Source organism: Lipotes vexillifer, unplaced genomic scaffold (assembly GCF_000442215.2).
Source record: "Lipotes vexillifer unplaced genomic scaffold, Lipotes_vexillifer_v1.1 scaffold205, whole genome shotgun sequence".
NCBI classification, from domain to species: domain Eukaryota; kingdom Metazoa; phylum Chordata; class Mammalia; order Artiodactyla; family Lipotidae; genus Lipotes; species Lipotes vexillifer.
Window position 1 is genome coordinate 2,499,119 of NW_006781396.1, and position 23,252 is coordinate 2,522,370.

A 23,252-nucleotide genomic window follows, 5' to 3' on the forward strand; every position below is an offset into this window, starting at 1 on the left:
CCCCGGGCTGGGTTGTGGATTAAGACGAAAGACTGCAACCACTTCACAGATGCTCCCTCCCCCGGCACGTGCAGGAATAAAGCAAAACAGCAGTAAAACCCTGCATAACAACCACCAAACAAACAGAGACAGGGGAGTCTAACACAATAAACTTCAAGTGCTGATGATGAGAAGAAGAAACAATCTTCTAGGCACGTGCAGGAATAAAGGAAAACAGCAGTAAAACCCTGCATAACAACCACCAAACAAACAGAGACAGGGGAGTCTAACACAATAAACTTCAAATGCTGATGATGAGAAGAAGAAACAATCTTCTAAAGCACAGCAAAGAGTAAAACCCAGTTCTTAATCCCTCCTCCAAGACATGGAAATTGTCCGGGTAAGTCAGCAAAACCCTGAGAATTCTCATTAACACCCCCCAAATCTTCAGAGAAGCAAATGGAGGCGGTTTCTTTATTGTCAGATGAGTGGGTGATACACATAGCGGCTGGGGAGAAACAAGCAGCCTGGGGAGACAGAACACCAGCACTGACTCTTTAAAGTGAAGACTCCAGGGATACATACAGGATGAGCTAAAGAAATAAAGCCCAAAGAGTATTATTCTCTTCCAGCCAGGCAGAGTGAACTCTGGTAGGTAACTTGTAACAAAATCTCAGAAGAGGCCTAGATATTCTAATACAGGTGGAACAAAGCTTCACCCAAGCCTTGCCTCTCAGACAAGAAATGACCCATCATGCATCAGAACAAACAGAATGTCTAGAGACAGTCACTGAAGCACGAGCCAAGATGAAAGAAATGGCATGGTAACTATGCAAACGTATAAAAAGAAAAAAAGGTAGCCTGCAAAGTAAAGGCCAACTCAGAAGGAAATTCCTCCTGTTTCTCACTGTAGGACAATATCATAAGAACATGAATTCAAGAAAACAAAAGCTGAAAGACTGGCCACTGAAACAACAGAATGAGACCACAGACCTGAAAAAAACCCCAAAGTACCAAGTAGCATGATTCCAGAATTACTAAATACATTAGGAACAGCAAGAAACAGACTATGAACACTGCTGAGAATAAAAATATTGACTTAGAGGAAAGGTTTAAGGTAAATTTAGTGAACCCAGGTAAGAAAGCAAGCTCAGTGCTGCTCTACATTTGCAGAACTGTGTCCACCTGGCTAGTCACAGGTAACCAAAAGGCGTGCAGAGAGGAAGGACGGGCACGGGTGGAAATCTGTGAAATCATATTCTCTAAGAAAAGCTGAGAATCCTAGGAAAACTGTGGTGAAGAGAAGATTCAGGGGGAAAGAGGCTTTCAAGTATACAAAGGTCTCCCACATGGAAAAAAACAATCATGGAACTTCGATTTCCAGCAATATACATTATATACCTTGGGCAACCGTCCTAACTAGAACAACTAAAAAAGCTTGATAAAACATTAAAAAATATTTTTACATCCACCACTGAGTTAACATAAAGGAACACACTGAACCCCCAAACAAAGCAAAATGAAAAAATTCTACAAGATAAGTGAATGTCAAAACTGGTTTTAACTTTGAAGGTTATTGCCAACTCCTAGATCTAGACCTCAAACTCCCACTTTGACAAATAGACAGGAAATAAATGTGGGGCCTGCTCAAGATAAGGAATCTAAGAGGGGATGGCTGAAAACAGAGACTCCACCCACACTCTTAGCAGTACAAGAAATAAACACCACTGGTACAGAAGAGAACAGCAAGAAAAATTGCTTTCCTCAACCCAGATGTTCAGGGTAAAGAAAAATAAGGATCTCTCGAGAATGTATGCCAAGACAGCTTTTATTCGAGTTTGTGGTCTGAGTTCAGACTACTTCCATAGTACAAAACTGTGAGCTGAAAATCAGACTTAAATTGGTTCCAGTGTGGCAGCACTTCACAGCAAATCCCCAGTAACTGGCAGAAGTAAATACAAAAATACAGATCTTCTCTGGAGGAACTTAACTTCAATCTAGGCCTCAAAGTTAAGTTTCCAAGAAAATGAGTGACTCACAGGAAAAAACAAAAACAAAAAAACCCCACAAATATAAGGATACAAGACAGCGTTAAGTGAAACCAGCAGAAGCAGACAGGTAAGGCTCATGAATAATGGAAATATCAGACACAGACTATAAAATAATTATGTGTAATATATTTAAATAAACAAAGCATAAGACAAGGAAAGGGACTACAAAGAACAACCAAGCAAATTAAAAAAAGAACCAAACAGAATTCTCAAGAATGAAAAACACAGTAAATGAAATTTAAAAACCCAATGGAAGAACTAAAGAGTAGATTATACACAGCTAAAGGGGGATTAATAAAACCCCTGCAGGTATCACCCAGCTCCAACAATTCTCAACTCATAGCCCATCTTTCTTCTAACCGCAACTGCCCCAGCCATTGTTGCTATTGAGAATATCAGTCATTCTAAAAGTTAAACCTTTACAGGTTATCTGTGTCTTCTGGCTGCTTTTAAATACCAACTAGAGGTGTGTTAGCCTTTCTCACTCTATCATTCATGTCCCTTAACTTTCTATTTGTCTCCAGGTTTTATTCTGGTTAATTTTTAAAACCGTCTTATTCCATAAATTTGACTTAGGAACCATGTAAATATTTTACATGGCTATAAATGAACTAGGGCTCCTTGAACGAATGGCTGATTCTGGGTCTGGAAATGTAAAAGGTAAACCTGGAGTATCTCATCAAATAAAAATATTTTGTCCAGGGCTTCCCTGGTGGCACAGTGGTTCAGAGTCCGCCTGCCGAGGCAGGGGATACGGGTTCGTGCCCCGATCCAGGAAGATCCCACATGCCACGGAGCGGCTGGGCCCGTGAGCCATGGCCGCTGGGCCTGCGCGTCTGGAGCCTGTGCTCCGCAGCAGGAGAGGCCACAGCAAGGAGAGGCCCGTGTACCGCAAAAAAAAAAAAAAAAAAAAAATTTGTCCAAAAAAAAAGAAGAAGGAAAGAAAGGAAGCTTGCAAAGACTACCTGAGTCATGCAAAAAGACCCAGGAGCCAAAACTAAGAAGTTTCCACTGGCCAAAAATGGAGTAATTTGAGTATCATTCTGAGTGACAGCTACAGTAGACTGACACACACACACTATTCTATGATTCATCCACCCCACTGTTGATAAGCATTTGAATTATTTCCAGTTTTTAGCTATCATGAACAATGTTGCTATGAATATACATCTATCCTGATACACACATGTACTTTTTTCTAGAATATATCCCAAGTAGTGGCATATCAGGGTCATAAGATATGGGTATCTTCAGCTTCACTGGATAAGGCCAAAGTGTTTTTGTGCTTGTTTAAACTGTGGTCTCTTAGAAGTTCACAGAGCCTGTCATACAGAGTGAAGTCAGAAAGAGAAAAATATCATATATTAACACATATATGTGGAATCTAGAAAAATGGTACAGATGAACCTATTTTCAGGGCAGGAATAGAGACGCATATGTAGAGAACGGACATGTCGACACAGAGGGGGATGGGGAGGGTGGGACGAATTGAGAGGTTAGGATTGATATATATACACTACCACGCATAAAACAGATGGCTGGTGGGAACCTGCTGTATAGCACAGGGAGCTCAGCTCGGTGCTCTGTGATGACCTAGATGGGTGGGATTCGGGGGGGTGGGGGGGTGGAAGGGAGGTCCAAGAGGGAGGGGATATAGGTATACATACAGCTGATCCACTTCGTTGTACAGCAGAAACTAACACAACACTGTAAAGCAACTATACTCCATTTAAAAAAAAAAAAAAAAAAGTAAACTGAGCAACTGATCTTCAGAAGAAATTATTTAAAAAAATATTTAGTGAGGCTTAAAAAAAAAAAAGTTCATGAAGAGCCTAATGGCACAGAATACCCATGTACTGTAAGTATACTGGCATCTCCCCTCTACATCATCCTGTTCATCTAAATGCCATAAGGGAACCCACTGCTAGATTATGGTTGGTCTTTAACAGTTTTGGAACTTTTGGAGGGAAAATGAATGCCAGGAATACCAGTTTTGTTAGCTACTGAGTATTTGAACATGTTGATTTTTCATGGTGCCAGCTTAAAAGTAAAACCCAATGCTTCTTATTGGGAAAGAAACAAAAATGTAACTATAAAATGTTCTCGTCTTTGGATGGGCCCTTCAAAATTAAATTTGCAGACTTTCTAATGATTACAAAAGTATTTGGTATGATAGGATTAGCACCTCTAGGTTACCATTACAGCACCCTGGGTTAAATCTAACTATCTTGATAAGCTGAAATTTACTTTTTTCTAGAGAAGGCAAGACCAGTTTGTGGTACCAAACCTCAACAGAAGTTTATCAATCACAGTTTAGGAAAACTAAGAAACATCTGCTGGAAAGAATAGTTGAAAGAAGGAATCCTCATGTGCATCTTTAAATACAATGACACCCTCTTCCTTTATTCCTAAACCAACTGAGATTCAATTTATAGCAAAATCATAAACATCCAGCTCAAGCAAAACAAGTATATCAAAAGACTATGGGATGGTTTGAAAAAATTATACAGATAAGTGGGTACGTAGGTAGGTGGGTGGAAGAAAGGGAGGGAGAGAAAGAGGAGGAGAGAGCAGATATGACAAAATATTTATATTTAGTGAATCTAGGATGTTCTTTAAACTATTCTGACAACTTAATGTAAGTTTAAAGTTTTTCAAAATAAAAGACTGAAGAGAAAAAAATATCTAGAAGATATTTACCAAAATGTTGATACTCTATGAATTACAAAATCATAACCTTTAAAAATCGCTGTTAATCTGGATCTTCCTACAATAATCATGTATTACTTGTGTAATAAAATGTTTTGAATAAACTCTTCCATTTTAAGCTAAAAAAATCAGATTACAGGATGCCACCTGCATATACTTACACATCCACAGGAATCTGGTCCCCCATTGAATAGGGAACAAGCCATCCTCACAATCTCTGCTTCTATCTTACGTAGTCCTGGGAAGATATCTGGATGCAGCGGATTACTCCATGCAAAATCTCCGTAAGCCTGCAGAGAAATGCAAGCAGATGTGAAGACGATTACATTGTATAAAAAAAAAAGAATCATGCGACAAACAAAAGTTTCTAGGTATCAGACACAACACTAGAAACTGGAAAAATGGTAAGATATGTTCCCCAATCTAAAGAAGATCAAAATATAGTGGAGGAGACAGGCAGGCATAAAAATTATTTTACAATGTGGTAGGAGAGGAAGTATAAACGCGGTTAAAAGCACAGACTAAAACACCAAACAGCCCCAGTTTGAAATCTTAGCTTTACCTATCACTTCTAGCTGTGTATTCTTAGGTCAGATAACCTCTCTGAGGCTCAATTTCCTCATATGCTAAAGGGGATAATCATAGTACCTACCTGATGGGGTTCTAGCCATAAGTAAATAAGATAATGCATGCGAAGCACTTTGAGTGTCTGGCACAACTATTTTAAGTGCGATACCAGATGTACGTACGTACATGAGGGTAAGGGGCCTTAAGGAGGGAATAACGAACATCCTGAGTGGTCTGGAGGTTATCTGTTCAGTGGAACCTTGAGACATGAATAGGAATTCATCACTTAGAACAGGAGGGAAAGGAAAACAACATAGGAGCAAGGTGTACTCAGTAAAGAGAAAAGGCAGGGGTTAGTATTCATGAGGGAAAATAACAGGAATGGTTGAAAAAAACAGGTGGGAGCCGGCTCACGAGGGGACTTGTATTTTCTGCTGCATGAGCAGCTTGAGTTTTGTCCTGTAGATAATGGGAAGCCACTGAAAGATTCTTAAGTGTAGAAGTAAGGTCAGGGTATTCTGTCAAGATACAGCTGAGCAAAACCTATAATATTTAGTAAGGTATGCACAGTTTCATAGTTACAGTAATCAAACACAAAGACCTTAGAGACCAGCAGTCCAATGCCAATTTTATACGACAAAGTGGGGTTTAAAAAATAAATCTGATTAGAAGTGGAAGAAGCTAAAGGCAATTTTAAAGTCAACAAAAAATGGGAATTATCTGAATTATAATTGAGACCACTGCTCATTCTCAGATCATGTGATTTGAGACTCAGGTAGTACAGGAAATTATGAGCCAGTTTCCATCCCTTGTCTCTTCTGATCCAACAAAATATATCTTGTCATTAATAATCTCAAATGATGGACTACCTTCCCTAGTATCTGCCTTCTACACAGGGCGTCTGTGAAGCCTGGAAACATAAGTAACATTTTACTTTTTTACAGATTGAAGATGTCTTTGATCAATATTATGCATATTCGCCTATGTCTGGGTAAAGAGACACTTTCTTAAACCTCTTTAGTTTTATTTTAACAATAAACTTTCATTAAGTAATTTTTTTTAATTACAAAAATAAGGAGAAAAAAATGCGGTAATCTAAAGCGGCAGGGCCACACACTCCCTGCAAGTACTGGGCACTCGCTCACCTTCACAAGGAGTTCAGTGAGCTCCTTCTCCCCACTGTACACCGCTCCGGAGGCCTTCCCTTCTTGCCACAAGACATCTACAGAGAAAGGGAAGACCACTGGATCAGTAAGCACGAGCCTTTGGGAAGACAGGTTCTAATAAAGGAGAAATAGGAAGAAACTCCTCTGCGTACAAAAGAAAAAAAAAGTTGGAGTGGAAACCCAGAGGTGTTCTTACATAAAATCAAGAAAAATAACTCCAATAAAGAGCTATCACAGCAAAATGAAGATGAAAGGTCAACAATTACCATCAACAACAGTGTGAAAAAGGTATTAACAGCATCTAGGTACAGTAAAGACAGTCCAATAATAATGTCATCATCCCCAACTGCCTTCTAACAGCAGAACAATTTTCCTTCATCTGTACTCCTTTTCTGTTCTCTGTATGGCTCAGCTTGACCTTTTTTGGCAGTGGCTTCCTTCTTCTCTCCCTTCCTAGCCAGTCAAAGGAAGTGTGGGAACTGCTATGAGCAGAATTAGCAGAAAAGAGTAAGGCGAAGGTGCAGAATTTCCGTATACTATCACCAGAGCTGGAGCCAGGGAACTGAATCCCTGACTAGACAAATCGTGGTGAGATATGAACCACTGGCATCCTGTCCTCAGGGACCCCTCCTTCAGACAAGCCCGGAAACCCATACAGAGTTAGCCACGTGCTTCCAGCAACCTCTGCTGCAGCACTCAGCATCAGGAACACAGCCATCACTGGGAGAAGCCCAGAGGACAGGTTCCTGACCAGAAGGTAAGGTCCGACTTTCCACTTCCTGTCTGAGGTGCTCCCCCAGAGACACTCTATAATACCAACGAATCTGTTCATGTGGGTGTCTCGGGTCCTTTTAGGACAACATGGCTGTGCCCTATTGAAAGTGGGTAGTGAGAATTACAGAAGCACCCTAACTGAAAACTGTTGCCATGGGCTCTACAAAGCCAAGATCTGCAGTTCCAATGAGAGCAGAAGACTGAGTAGTGAATATCCCGACAAACCCCTCACTCTCACGTGATCTGCCAGCTTGTGGCCAGTTTGACTTTCCCTCTTTCTTTAGAGGACACTGGTCTGTGCCATGCATGTCTTCAGACCAGAGGTCACCAGCATTTCAAAAGTAGGATATATGGTTTTATTTCCTGTTCTTTTACTGGGGCTACAGAGTATGGCAATGGACAGTGACTTAAAAATGGAAGGGAAGGAAATATGGGGCAGCCAACCAGCCCTCATAATCATAGAAATCTTTAATACACAGGCCTCAGAGAATGCTAATCCTTGCTTTATATCATATATAAATCCTGCACTGTATCGAGTTTTGTACCATCTGATGTCAAAAATTCAACAGATGTCAATTAGAAATTTTAAAATGTAATATGGTATCCTGGACTAGATCCTAGAACAGGAAAAAGGACATTATAGAAAAACTGGTGAAACAGGAAGAGAATTTGTAGTTTAGTTAATAGCACTGTACCGATGTTAATTTTTTAGTTTTGACAAATGTACCATGGTTATTTTAGATGTTAACATCAGGAGAAGCTGGGTAAGGGGTATGTGGGAAATCTCTCTATTATCTTTGCAAATTTTCTATAAATCTAAAATTATGCCAAACTAAAAAGCCTATTTTTAAAAGGTATTTGTAATATGATCTTAATTTGTAACAAACATGTTTGTGTTAATAGTTAACATTTATTGAGCACTTATTATAAGCCAGGTATTATATATTTACATGCATAATCTCATTTAATCTCTACAATTATCCTTTCAGATAAGTACCATTGTTATTATCCTCATTGTAGAGAGACAGAAACAGAGGCAGAGAGAAGTTAAGTAACCAACCCAAGGCCATATTTTAAGTGGCTGAACCGGATGTGAATCCAGGCTGAGTGAATCCGGGCTGTGCTCTTAAACATTAAGCTACTTATTACTTCATTTATCCTTCCCACATGTGCTCATGCATATATATGTACGTGTGTGTGCTTATTACACAAGACACTATTAACATTCTGAGATGATACATATATATCATCTGTGTTTATCTTTTGAGGATGAAATTATACTGACTTGTTATTTTCTTCTGTGCCTCTGTACAGATTTCACAATTTCTATAATGAATCTGTATTTCATTTTATTAGATACTTTCTCTTTCCAAAAAACAAATCGGTCTGTTTTATTCAGGCTTAGAAAAGAAAATGCAGCCAAGTTCCACCATCTCTGAGATTTGTTTGCTTTATGGGTGAAGGATGAATCTATATAAATACAGTTTTTAAAATACGAAATTCAGCCTTTGAGACAGGGAGTGGGCCCTCCTGAATACAGAAGCACCCGGGATGAACTCTTCTTAACCTCTGCAAACATCAAATGATGACCAAATGAGCAACCACATTTAAGAAAGCAGGGAGCATATATTTGCTGAGAATCGTACCCATAGAGCTGTATTCTTTGAGCTTCTCCAGAACTGCAGCCGGGCTCATTCCTTGAGAGGGCAGGGCTTTCACGTAATCTTTGTCCACTTTCAGGAATGACATATTCTTGCTAATATCTTCCTTGGTCTTGTTCAACTTATCTTGGATCTCCAAAGATAAGGAAGATAAAGTTAACAGGGAGCTAGAAGAATACAGCGTGGAGCGGCAAAGAAGCGGTTACAACACCAAACCAACTCTCAACGCCAGGCACTGCACAAGTGCTCCAGAACAAGGATGGTATTTTTTCTTAAAATGGTGTGGTGACATTTTGACCATTCAGATATTTTCTGGCCTGGGCAATAGTCTCTTAGAAGTCTGAAAAGTCAGCTTTCTCTCTGAAGGTCAAAGAGACACTCAATTCCCTACTCCACCCCCACCCTTTTCCTCTGCCGTGTTGACCTCACCAAGTCAGCACTTCTCGGAGGGCGATATCTGGACCTTGTTCGTCCCTTGGCAGCAGCTACAGTGTGTGCACCAAAGAAACTAAGGTAGAACCATGAACAGTAGCCAGAAAACAGGCCAAGTAGCAGTAAAACATATTCTGGTGCTTGAGCAAGGGATGAGCTCCTTCACCGAGGCACGCCCAGAGCACACCAGGAATCTGGAGGCCCTACACAAAGTCCCCACACAGAAGCACAAGACATGCTGGGAAGAGCCAGGGAGGCTGCCACCTGTCTCCTCAGGTTGACAGCTTTGCACTGCTTGACTCTTAAGTGCTAGGAGGAGCTGAAGTCCTTTCTGCTACATCATTTATCAGCTATGGTTATTTCGTTTCCATCCTCATCAGACATTTTCTTTCATTCATGCACTTATTTACTTAATAAATACTTGTTGAACTACTACTGTGGGCCAGAGATACACAATGAACAAAACAAACTTAGGCCGGGGGCGGGGTGTGTGTGTCCTGTTCTCCTGAGCTTATTTTTAGCATCACAGTCAGAAACTAAAAGTCAGGTAATGAAAAGTGCCATGGATGATTAGAATCCAAGAGGGTCTTCTTAGACGTGGCCCTCAATGAAACCACAGGGAAAGCCTCTCCTTTAAAACATGTCTGCAAAGTCTAACACGCAGACATTGGCAGGAAGCAGAGTCCACACTCCTGGGCAATGCCAGGGCATGTGATGGACATGAAGATATTCTTTAAGTTGTAAATAAAGAATTATGCTGCATAAATGTAACCAGAACTATGAAAGCTGAGCTTCCATGCACAGATGATGCTGTTGTAATAAAGCAGACAAAAATGATAGAGAGGCATGTTAGAAAGCACAGCAAGCACATCCTCACCCCAATTCTTGCCTCAGAATCTCCACTGCATTTTAATTTCTTCACAGCATTTATTTCAAAGTGAAATTCTTATGTATTTGTTTACTCATTTTCTGTCTTTCCTTAGTACTGAAATATAGATTCTATGGAGGAAGGACTTGGCCTTGTTCACCACCATGTCCCCAGCACCCAGAATAGTACCTGACCCTGAGCAGGTGCTCAATCAATGACAGAGGGACACACACACTCACTCAAAACAAGTAACTTTTGTCTCTGCGCCTCAAAATCTGCATCTAAAAATTGAAAGGTGATTATACAGTTTCTAAGTACCTTCCAATTCTGTTATCATATACATTTAATGGGTTCTGGAACCCCAGCATTTATTTGTCTCAAAATCTGAAACTGAAGGAGAAAAGTGTGATGAATAAAGGCAGAAAACATACAGGGAATAATACGGGGAAAAGCTATTATCCTTTGTGATCAGTCCATCCTTTCTATCTTCCCTCTCCCCTACGCTTCATTTTCTAAGGACTAAAGTAGATTTAATTTTAGGGCTTAATATGATTAGAGGTCAAATAAAAGCCCTCATGCTCCTTCTCCACCCCAGTTATTACTTCCACTTCCCCACAGGAAATGAACCTGAAAATACAAAGTTCTGGGAGACTTAGCACAGTCATCTGAATGGACTTCGGTCAAAGGCTAAAAGGTAACTGCCATCTTTTCTGGTTTGGCCAGGAAAGGGGAAAAGGAACTGAAGGCCAAAAGTGAAAGAAAGCTTGCAGCAAAGTTGAGGGCCAGGGCAGGGAAGCAAGGAAGGTGAAGCCATCAAGGATTATGTGTGTTCCTTAGAGCCTGCAGTGGGGCCTGCCCTGTTTATTTTCACCTGTGATAAAGAATCTGTGGGAAGGGTACAGACATGACTGTCTTATCCTGAGCGTGGACGAGGATAGAGAGGATCCAGTGAAGGGAACGTACTAGACTACAGATATGAACAAAGAGCAAGAGAATGGCTCTGCTCTAAGTTTCTGAACCTGGGATCAGCAAACTACAGGCCAAATCAAACTATAGGCTGAATTGGGCCTGTGCCTGTTTTTGTAAAGAGAATCTCACTGGAACACAGCCAGGCTCATTCCTCTACCCATCGTACTATCACTGCTTTCCCTCTGCAAGGGCAGGGGTGAGGAGCTGTGGCAGACATGGCAGGGCCTGCAACGTCTAAAATGCTTCATACCTAGTCCTTTACAGGAAATGTTTGCCAACCCTGATCTAAACCATGTAAGCACTCAATCCCTGATAAAGTATCTAAATTCAGCCAAATATTGCTCCAAAGCTTCATGTCACTTCTGTCAGGTTGTCGAATTTCAAATTTCTCCTGAATAGCATCTTTCTCCTTCGGTCAGATACACTGGAGCAAGGGCTGGGTCAGCCTTCTCATTCTTGGCACTTCTGCTATTTTGAGTCAGCCAGTCCTCTGCTGTGGAGGCTGACCTGTGCACTGGAGGGTGTTCAGCAGCATCCCTGGCCCCTATCCACTAGATGCCGACAGCACCCACCTCCTCTTGTGATATCCAAAACTGTCTCCAGACACTGTCGAATGTTTCTTGGAGGTGGGGGACAAAACTCACCCAGCCCCCTTGAACTTCTAGTTTCAGTGACTATAAAGAAAGAGGTCTGATGCCCATGGGGGTAGGAGGCGGTAGGGAAAATCTACAGGATTCTGCTTACCTTACGACCAATAATAGGCATCTTCCGGATAAGCTTAAAACATCTCTTTTTAAACCTTGACCATAAACCTAAAAGAAACAAATGTTCTATTATCCAAATAAATTTCCACATATTATATGACCTGACAGTCATAATGTATGAACTATTCAACATGTCCTCCGCAACCTCACCTGCCCTCAGATGGCAAAGGTAGTTTCTTTCCTTTTTTAAAAAACCTTTTAATTTTTGAATAAGTAACACATTTACATGGTTCAAAAATAAACACACACACTCTCTCATCTATCCCCCAGACCCTCATCCTACCCCCAGGTTAATATTATTACTAGTTTCTAGATACCCTTCTAGAATTTCTTTATGCATATACAAGTAAGAATAGAGGTATGTTCTTATTTGTCTCTTTTACACAAAAGGTAGCATATCCAGCACTGTGCTAGACCTGTTCTTCTACTTAGCCATATTCTTTTAAAGATCTGTGCTTCCTCATTCATTTTTGTACCTGCAGAGTATTCCATTAGATGGATGTACCCTAATTTATCTAACCTGCCCTTTCCTGATGGAAACTTCGGTTGTTTCTAATATTTGCTATTATCACAAACCATGCTGAAATAGCTAACCTTGTAACACACACCGTATGTGTACGTGACAGTATACCTACAGGATAAATTCCCAAAAAAAGAAATGCTGGGTCAAGTATATTGCAGAGCTCCTTACCTTCCCAAGGTTTCCGGATGCCCAATATTTCTCTCCCCTCCCTCAAAACAAATGCCCAACCCATGCTTTTCTTCAGGATCTATGCTCCAGTCTCTCATTCAACACACATCCCAACAACATTTTCTGGACCTAAAAAGGCCTTCAAATATCACGGACACCAATCAGACTCCATTCTGTTGGGCAGTACACAGGACAAATATGGAATTCTGATCCTATCAATTACAACAGTTATAAATACATGGCATCTAAACAGACAGTCGTGCCTTTTAATGAATTCACTTCAGTATATCTCAACTGACTGACAACAAGATTCTGAGGCTGGCAAAGAAGGCACTACCTACTATCCAAGGGCAGCTAAGGATCAAAGCATTAACTTGCTCAAGGCCACGGATCAGATCAGTGATGGGGCGGGGATTTAACTGAAGTCTTTGTTTTTCTAGTCCTAGACTCCCAGGCCTCTACACTGCTTCAAATGCACAACAGGAATTTTCAGTTATCCCAAGTGAGTTTCTAAGGAATCTACACGTAGGCTTTCTGCAAAGATACAAGGCATGAACTGAATGAACTTCACTGCTTTCCCAGGAGATCTGGGAAATCCAATTTCCTTGGCCAGAAGGTGCTTTCAACAGCCAAAGAATGTGTCTGTACCTTTTTTGGGTATTTATTATATGATGCCTTGAATCTTTACTAGTTGTTTTTGCTTAGGTTGCATCCCTAAGTGCCTAGCACTGAGGTCAACACGCTGTAAATGTCTGGGACAAAACCCACTATCTAAGACACAGACTGACTAAGACAAAGGGACTGAAACCACTGTTACTTTTTGTTTAAATTTTGGAGTATTTCCTTTCGGTCCTGAGATCTTACTGTATGTACAATATCATATCCTCTTCTCATTTACAGCATTTTCTACATTATTAAAAATTCTTCCTAAACGTATTTTTCAGTGTTACCACAGTAGTCCATCAAATGAGCATAACTTAGCGTTGGATAGTTAAGCTGCTTGTTATTTGATTATTTCTAACAATGTTAAAGCTGTAAAGATTCAGAACCACTTCCTTATTTAATAGAGGAAGTAATTAATTAATGAGGTAGAAAGAGGTCTAAAAATCAGCAAGCTGAGTCAGGTGTCCAAAAGTACATTAATGTGACTAGGTGGAGGAGAAAAGAGTAAACTGATTTTGTGAAAGCTGTGAGATAATATGGTACAGGGTAAAAAGAACAGAATACAGACCAGAGATGGAGAAATTGAGAATGAAAAGATTATGTGGTCAAGACCTAAAAAGATAATCTCAAAAGCAACATTTCCCAGGGGTACAGGAAAAAAAAGTAATGAGAATGTTTTAAGGTGATACAATAAGAAATGCCAGTGTAAGAATGACAATGCGCGGCTCTTTACAATTTACAAATTCCTTTCACGCCGCTTATGCCACTCGATCCTCCGATCACTCTTTGAGACTGGGTAAAGCAGTATTATTATGCTCATTTTACTGTGAGGAAACAGGCCACCAGGCTTAAGGGTGTTGCCCAAGGTGCCATGGCTAGAAACCTCCTCCTACCACAGAACTCAGATTTCTGTTGCTGAACTGCAGACAGTCCCACAGTTTAAGTCAACATGAGTTAGTAAGGATGGAGCAGGATTAAAGGAGAGATCACACCTTCGAGGGCTCCAGCCCTGACCCGCCCCACCCTCCTGCCGCCTCCAGTTCTTATCTACCCGTGTCTGTCCTGTGTTCCGCAATTACCCTCCCCCCTCAGAAGGGTACCCGGAATTTGAAGATCAGCAAAATTTATCACTAGACGGACCTTAGACTCCTCTAAGGCAATATAGTAAAAGTGACTGGATGTTCAGTAACATGTGGAATACTTCTAGGTGAGCAAGGTGCTGAAGAAATCGGCAGTTCTATCAAAATTACCTCCGATCTCTGGCGGGAAGACGTTTCTATCTGTGTCTAAAGTTCAAGTTGGAAGTTACAAAATAAAAAATGTGTTGTGTGTGTATATGTATTAAAGCAATATGAAATTGCCAATATTCAACAATTTTTGACCGACAAAAACTACATTTTATATGATTCAAGCAGATTCAGATATAGAAAGAGATACAGATACATAAATGGTGGTTATCTCTAGGTAATAAGATTTGAATTTTTTTGTTATGCTTTAGCTACATTGCCTAATTTTATACAATGAACATGTACTGCTTTTATAATAAGAAAAAATGTTATTAAAAATAAAACCACCACAATGGCTTGGAGTTCACAAAGATTTAGATGCCACATACCGTTAACACACTGCTCCTATTAATTTTCTCATGGTGTACTCAGAAGCCAGCACATTCTTTTTTTGAACGCTAAAGGCAAGTAAGTACCTGAGACCTAAGATGGCTTTTGCTTCAAATACCGGTTAAGCAAAATGCACACGGGCACCGAGGGCTGCATAATGGAAAACAGAAGTAAAAACCTAAAGCTAATACTAATCACAGCAAAGAAATATAAACCTCAAGATCTCTGGCCTTAGTCTGGATTTACACATGCACCATCTGAAAAGGGAAGGTACACGGCATGGTGGCTGCCGGGAGCCGGGGAGAGGGAGTAGTGGGAAGTTTGTGTTTAATGGGTACAGAGCTTACAGTGATGAGAGAGTTCTAGAGAAGGATGGCCGTGATGGCTGCACAACAATGTGAATGTACTTAATGTCACTGAACTGTCCACTTAAAAATGGGTAAAATGATCAATTTTATGTTATGTATATTCTATCACAATAAAAAAAAAAAAGAGAAGTACATTTACTGCTACTCCTTAGAGGCCTCTGGAATCGGACAGGATGGTGGGCAGCACTAATCAAATGCTTCCCAGGAAAGGAATAAGCCTGAGCAGAAGAGCCAGGGGTTGCGTCCGTTTCCAAACCATGGAGCAAACGAAGCACAAGGGTTATTAGTCTGTCTAATTTGTCAGAGTTTATGAGAAAATCTTGCACGGACTAGGAGCAGAAAATTGAGGACAGGGTTTTTAAAGCTGGAGTGAGCTAAACTTCAGACAGGGCAGTCACGTCTTATTTCCATTTTAACTAAGTGCAATGTTGACTCCGCCATAACTCTGCAATGTTACTAGAACAGCTGGATGGCTGTCTGCATGGTAAAGAGAGGAAACAGAATCTGGCCTCTAAGTTGACTTTTCTGGGGGAAGGGGAAGAAAAGCAGAAACAGAATTCAGTTAAAGAGCCCCTTCAAACAGATGTTATCGGGGAAGCAAATAGTTATGGAAATTTTAAACAAATGAGAAATGGCAAGCAACTCTCGTCAATGTTATTAACTCAGATACCCTACTAAGGGTGAGGAAGAGGTGCAGGGGAGTGTACAGAACACCCACCACCTCTCCTACCATTTACTTACAAAACACAGCCTGCAGGGGAAAAGAATCTGTAAGGAGGTACCACACAACCAGGCGGTTGGGAGGTTGGGAGGGGTGCAGGGAGTGTGGGCAGGATCTGAGGAAGGATGGAGGATGTTCAAACTGATCACTAATAGACTTCTCATCTTCCACACTCCCTGAGAAGCAGCCTCCTCTTGCCATGTCAGTCTGGCTCCCGGAGTCACTACCCAGGAAGCTCAAAGTGTACTGTCCCCTGACAGCAGAGGTTCAACTCCAAGAGGACATGGACCCTGTATTACTTGTATAGATCCCTAGAGCCTGGCAGTGCCTGACACATAGCAGACATTCCAATGGTCACTGCATGAGTGCTGTTCCAATGTCACACAATCTTTATTGAAACAATGGCCTAAAATGAAAGCAATAAACTCATGCTTGGGGAACTCCAGGTGACACAATTATGTTCTAGGCAAGAAGCTGAAAGTGAAGAGGGTTTAAGCCATACTCTGGATCCTTACCAGGACTAATCTCTCAGGGGTTTTAATGTAAACTGCAAATCCGGAAAAATCAATGTAACAGTTACAGTTACACAAGTCCTATTAAAATTTTACCAGTCAGAAGGCAATGTCCTTTCTACTTAAACAGATTTTAAAAATCAGAACCAAATCAACCAGACAAGAAATTAGTACAGTCCCTTAGCCATTAGTTCCAAAGCTAGTGTAACTCCACTGTATCTTTACAGGGGGGACAGTATACTTACTCTCTGGCTGGAAGATAAACTCGTATACCCAGACTATCAGCAGAGTCCACACGACACTCCATGCAATTAGCTGCCAGGGCTCATACTTGGTGCAATGCCCGTTTACATAATTCTTGGCCTTTGTGGAATACACTTCCAAAATCTCGAAGTAGGGCTCAAAGGCCTTCTAGAAATACAAAAGAAAAAAGAAATCTTACATTCAAAGAGAGAAAGGAAGTCTATTCTTAGTTTGCTCTTCAACTCATTTTTCAAGGGCAAGGCCACTCATGATCTGGCCCTACCCCAGCAATAATCTTATCATCCTGCTTCTGTGCTAGGAACTCCAGTGCACACTGCCCCTTAACAGACAAGTGGACTTTGACAGCGTTTTTGATCTTCTATCTGTAAAATAAAAGGTTAATTGGACTTCCCTGGTGGTGCAGTGGTTAAGAATCCACCTGCCAATGCAGGGGACACAGGTTCGAGCCCTGGTCCGGGAAGATCCCACATGCCACGGAGCAACTAAGCCCATGCGCCACAACTACTGAGCCTGCGTTCTAGAGCCCGCGAGCCACAACTACTGAGCCCATGCACCACAACTACTGAAGCCTGCGCACCTAGAGCCCATGCTCGACAAGAGAAGCCACCGCAATGAGAAGCCCGCGCACCGCAACCAAGACCCCACGCAGCCAAAAATAAATAAAATAAATAAATAAAAGGTTAAGCTAGATCATCATTTCAGCTCTAAAGTTTCTAGATGACTGCAGTATTCACTGTCCCACTCAACTAATCTTCTCAACAAGAATGTCTTTCTCTTCTTCTCTACTTGAATCTTTCCCATCCTCTAACACAAAAGGCAGCAGACTGTTTCTGTAAAAGGCCAGATAGTAAGTATTTTAGGCGCTGCAGGCCAAAAGTCTCTGTCACAACTACTCAACTCTGCTGCTGTAGCGCAAACGCAGTCACAAAATAGTGGGTAAAGAAATAAACGTGGCTGTGTTCCAACAAAATTTAATTACAGATGCTAAAATTTGAATTTCATGTAATTTCACATATCACAAAATATTCTTTTTATAAAAACAATTTCAAGTTAAAAATATCATTTTAGCTCATGGGCTATACAAAAACAGGCAGCAGGCCAGATTTGGCCCGTAGGCCATAGCCTGCCAATCTCTGCTCTAAGGCCCTATGTGACGAAGACTCTTATAGCCAGGAACCATATCTTATCATTATGTGTATCCCTCACAATACACAGCACAAGCAAGAAAAAATCCTCTCCCCTGAAGTTACCAGAATACCCAACTCATGAGAATTAATCTCCCCCATTAAATTCTCGTCAAGCATTCATTTGTGCCTCTACACAGAGCTTATCACAATGTGCCTTGCAGTCTACTCATCTGTTTCTCATCTCCTTTACAACATGATTAGGTCCCTGAAGACTGACCGGATCCCAGTCATATTCACAAGCCACCGAGTGCCCTGTACAAAATAAGTTCATCCTCAGTTTGCCATTCACTCACTTATTCAACATTTATGAAGCTTCTCCAATGTTTAAGGCATTAAGCTGGGGGAACATTGAGGTATATATGCTAAGTTCTTGCCCTCACTGAGCTTACAATCTAATGAGAGAGGTTCATACATACACATGCAGACACACACACACGGGGCACACACATATATAAACAAGTAATTGGAACTCTTCAGGATAAACACTATAAAAAGGATGTAAACGAAGTGCTAAGAGAGACCACTAAGGAAGGCCTACCTAACTCTACCTGAGGGGAGATAAGGAAGATACGACAGAGGATAAAATCTAACAAAAATCTAACAACGATCAAAAAAAATTCTCTAGGCAGAAAAATTAAAAGAAAAAAAAAGTCATACCAGGAAGACAGAATAATAGCTGCAAATGCATAAAAAGAGTCTGAGAATGGCAAAAAGGTCTGTGTAGTAAGAGCACAGGCTAGATGAGGGCAGAGACCATATCTGTCTTCTCCAGCACTAAATCCTCAACGTATAGCATGGTGCCTGGCAAACAATTTGTACTGAATAAAAGCTTGGAGAGTGGCTTGACAGTGACCAAGTAAATGAGTGAACACATCAAGTTACAAGAGAACTGAGGCTGGGAGAAATACACTAGGTCCAGATTTTAAATCGTCTTGGGGGAAAAAAAAAGCATAGAGATTGGAAGTATAAATTGATAGGTACTTTTTGTAAAATGAATTGTCAGTATCTATTAACGTTTTAAATGTATATTCATTTTTACCCAGAAATTCTTTTTGGTATCTATATAATTGCACCTATGTACATGTTCAAGGACTTTCACTTCAGTATTCTTTGTAACAGCAAAAGAAAAAATATAAAAAACATAACTGTCCATTGATAAATGGTTAAATAAACTATAATATATACATTTTATGTACCCATACTATGCAGCATTAAAAAGAAGACAGATTTATGGACTTCCCTGGTGGTGCAGTGGTTAAGAATCCGCCTGCCGGTGCAGGGGACACGGGTTCGAGCCCTGGTCTGGGAAGATCCCACATGCCGCAGAGCAACTAAGCCCGTGCGCCACAACTACTGAGCCTGCGCTCTAGAGCCCGTGAGCCACGACTACTGAAGCCCGCACACCTAGAGCCCGTGCTCAACAAGAGAAGCCACCGCAGTGAGAAGCCCGTGCACCACAACAAAGAGGAGCCCCCGTTCGCCCCAACTAGAGAAAGCCTGTACACAGCAACAAAGACCCAATGCAGCCAAAAATAAAAAATATATAATAAATAAATAGATTTATATAGTTAAAAACAGACAGATTTAAATGAACCACACGGGAAAATTTCCAGAACACAATGTTGAGTTAAAAAAAAAAAACCCAGTTTATTTCTCTCCCTGGACTAGAGAATCTTCCAGTGTTAAAGCTGTGATCAAACCAAATGGTTGAATGGTGTGTACGAATGGGATGACGGAAGAACAATCATACAGATCAGCTTTTCCTCTGGTGATTCCAGTTCCTAGTTCACCCAGAAAATAGAGGTTACCAATTGCAAAAGATGACTGTAGATATTATCACAGCACTGACTAGACAAAAAATAACATAACCAGTATTAGGGAAAAAAGAGCAAAGAATCAGCACATGCAAACTACTTCCATTTTTAAAAAGCCTATTAAAATATGAAGGCATTCCTTGCTAACATTTACAAAATTACATGCAGAAAAAGTATATTTTCTTTGTAATTGCTATGAGAAGATAATGGGAGTCCTTGAATATATCTCCTTAAGAGGAGATACAGAGAAACACCTCTCAAGGAGATATATTTCTATATTCTCTTACTCCAGTGACAGAATGATACTGTACTTGGATGGGTCCCAGCAAGCTTTTTGAATGGGCAACCAGTTGGTCACAGAAATTATATCTCCTGGCCTCATCCCAAGGTCCTTCTAGGTTACTACAAACAACCTAGCCTCAGTCTCAACAAAGAAGCACCTCACAACACTGACAACTCGCTGCACTATAGGGCTCTGTGGGGTAACGTGTGCTATCTCCTTGGAAAAAAGGATGAGGCAGTTCCTTGGGGCCTTGCAACCAGCACCAACCCCAGGCTGGGTTCTGATGCAATATTCCAGCCCTGGGGAAATATACAATCTAAACGTTGAAGAGAACTTTAGAGATCAAGCCCACATTTTCATTTTACAGAGGCCCCGAAGCAGCACGGTGTACCTCAGCTCATGCAGACGGGCTTGTGTCAGAGTGGAGACTAGGAACCCACGCCTCCTGCCAGTATTTAGTACTCTTTCAATTCTTCATTCTCAGTGTCACAGGCAGAGGATCACTGAACACATTACAATCCAGTGCTATCCCAAGAATTTTCTTTCCACAATTTATGCTCCTGGCACAATGTACCTTGGATATATGGTGACATACAACAAACCAAAATTGTACTGCTAGGTCATGACTACAGAAAAAACATCTAGACAGAGATGGCACGAGAACTTAATTATAATTACTATTTCCCACCACATCTTTCTTCTTACAGAAATATATTTTGTCTATATACACTTGCATATTTATTTATAATTACAATACTTAGGCTTCTATTTCAACTTAATCTCTACATTGTGTCTCTGGAAGTACAAGAACCATAAGTGGTCATCTATGAAGGCCACTAGCTTATTGTGCAACTCCAGGCAAATTATTTCACCCACCTGTGCCTTCATTTCTTTATCTAGAAGGGACACAGAATATTCACAAAATAAAATGTCTGTGTACATGTGTGTCTGTGGGTATGTGTGGCTGTTTGTGGCTGTTTATCTCTAATATTTGCTTAAGAGAAAAGTAGTTTTGGTAAAACTTCCACAAAAAAGCATTCTTTCCTTCACACTTCTATAAAATTGGCAACGTATTCCCCTAGAGGAAAAAAACAAAATACTTTGCCCAATGAATGTATATAAAGTGATAGTAGGAATGCCATAAATCTTTTAAAAGTATGATATTAAAGGAAAAGAGGTCAACTTTAGTGTGAAGGCTTAAAATATTAACTACTTTGAAGAAGCTACTGTCAAATAAGGATGAATAACTAACCAGACTTTCTCTTTTTATTCATCCCACTTCAATCTAAAGATTTAGGTTTTAGCAGATACCTCAGAGACATCGAAACAGTACTCAATAATCCTAATCATTACTAGACAAAGGGCAGCTGCTGGAATGTATGGGAGCTTGGTAGCCTACTATTCTCATACTGAACCTCCTCACCCCCCAAATCACTTCAAGGGAGCAAGACACTTCTGTGAACGTGATAGTAGCAGTCTACAAATTTGGTAAATTTGGGGCCTGCCACTTTTTTTTTTTTTTTTTTTTAAGCATATGGTTTGGGCTTTTTTGGCTGTGTTGGGTCTTCATTGCTGCGCATGGGCTTTCTCTAGTTGTGGCGAGCGGGGGCTACTCTTTGTTGTGGTGCACGGGCTTCTCACTGTGGTGGCTTCTCTTGGTGCGGAGCACGGGCTCTAGGCACACAGGCTTCAGTAGTTGTGGCTCACGGGCTCTAGAGTGCAGACTCCATTGTTGTGGCACATGGGCTTAGTTGCTCCGCGGCATGTGGGATCTTCCCGGACCAGGGCTCCAACCCGTGTCCCCTGCATTGGCAGGTGGATTCTTAACCACTGCGCCACCAGGGAAGTCCCAGGGCATGTCACTTTTTAGACCAAAGGGTTTCAAACTTTTCCAATACAGTCCCACAGAAATGTATTTTACAACACAAACTAGCACGCACAGCAACAGAAAGATATAAAACCAAAACAAAAATATCCAAAATAATACTTAACACCTTATTACTTGTGATACACTTACATTTCTTTTCTATTTCTTCCTTCTTTTTTCAAAGGCTTGGCCCACTAAATTGATTCTGCATCCCTCTAAATGGATCATGGCCTTCAGTTTTAAAACCAGTGTCTTAGAGTGGTTTCACTCCTGGCTTCCTTAAATTTAGAATGCGGTTCTGTAATGCAGTGAAGGGCGTTAACACTAAGGTTATTTTCCACTCAACACAATCTCAGTGCTTTTTATACTTAGGATTTATTCTCTTAACATTTTTGTGAGGCCAGGATTATGACGTGATGGAGTGACTCAGTCCAGGAAACTCAGAATTCTTCGATCACAAGATACTTTCCTATCAGTACTAGCCCACGGTTCTCCCCAATGATACTAAACTCTTTCAGTCCTTAAATCACTTCAAGAGAACAAGATTCTGTAAGCAGATTTCCCATAATGGCACTACCCACACCCCCATTCCCAGCAAAAAAACTTCTTTGAGAACTATTACTGTACTGAACCAACTGCCAATTAGGAAGTGATAATTTCCCCCCATTAAATGTCCTTAATTACCAACTTATACCAGAAGAAACATTCTAAAAATGACTATCACTGAAAGAAGACATTTCCAGACCCACACTGGATGGTGCTCCTTTCCTTAATAATAACAATCCCTTCACCATGATTTAATGGGGGCTAACCAGTAGAATGCATCAAAATCACCCAAGGAGCTTTCTTCAGAACACTCTGCCCCAGAGGTTTAGTAAGTACAGAGTGGAGCCCAGAAATATATATTTTGGAAAACTGCCCCCAGGTGATTGTGACAGACATCCTTGCTTGGTTAAGAACCCTTTCTCTACACCACAACATGGCCCCTACTCTCCCCGTCCCCTTCTTTGATAAAAGAATTACCCAATAATTGAGTTAACATATTACTAGACGGGGGTAAAAAGACACCCACCAAGTTTTACTGTAAGTGTTAAAGTTGGGGCCCAGCCACATCAATCCACAGATCAATGCATTACTCATGGCTAATATTTATTCTTTGGCCAGATACTAATGAAAATCAAAATCTTCCACTCTGCAATGCTACAGAGAAAAAAAGGATTTTGTTTTCCTCTTCCTTCCACTTTCTTCACCTCTAATACAAGTGCACAATTCAACACTCAATAGTTTTTCCAGAAGAGCCAGAAATCTGAGCTTTAAAGCAGGAAT

The 23,252-nt window shown here is 40.7% G+C and overlaps 1 protein-coding gene across 1 annotated transcript in view; it reads right to left on the minus strand.

Annotated features, from left to right (window-relative positions):
- SGPL1 (sphingosine-1-phosphate lyase 1) overlaps window positions 1-23,252 on the minus strand; it is a 53,459-nt gene that overhangs the window by 16,356 nt on the left and 13,851 nt on the right. Inside the window, exons 2-6 of the mRNA XM_007454696.1 lie at window positions 16,757-16,922; window positions 11,921-11,988; window positions 8,893-9,040; window positions 6,452-6,528; window positions 4,901-5,029 (exon numbers count right to left, since the gene is read on the minus strand). Coding sequence (XP_007454758.1) covers window positions 4,901-5,029; window positions 6,452-6,528; window positions 8,893-9,040; window positions 11,921-11,988; window positions 16,757-16,922 — 588 coding nt within the window. The remainder of the gene's footprint in view (window positions 1-4,900; window positions 5,030-6,451; window positions 6,529-8,892; window positions 9,041-11,920; window positions 11,989-16,756; window positions 16,923-23,252) is intronic.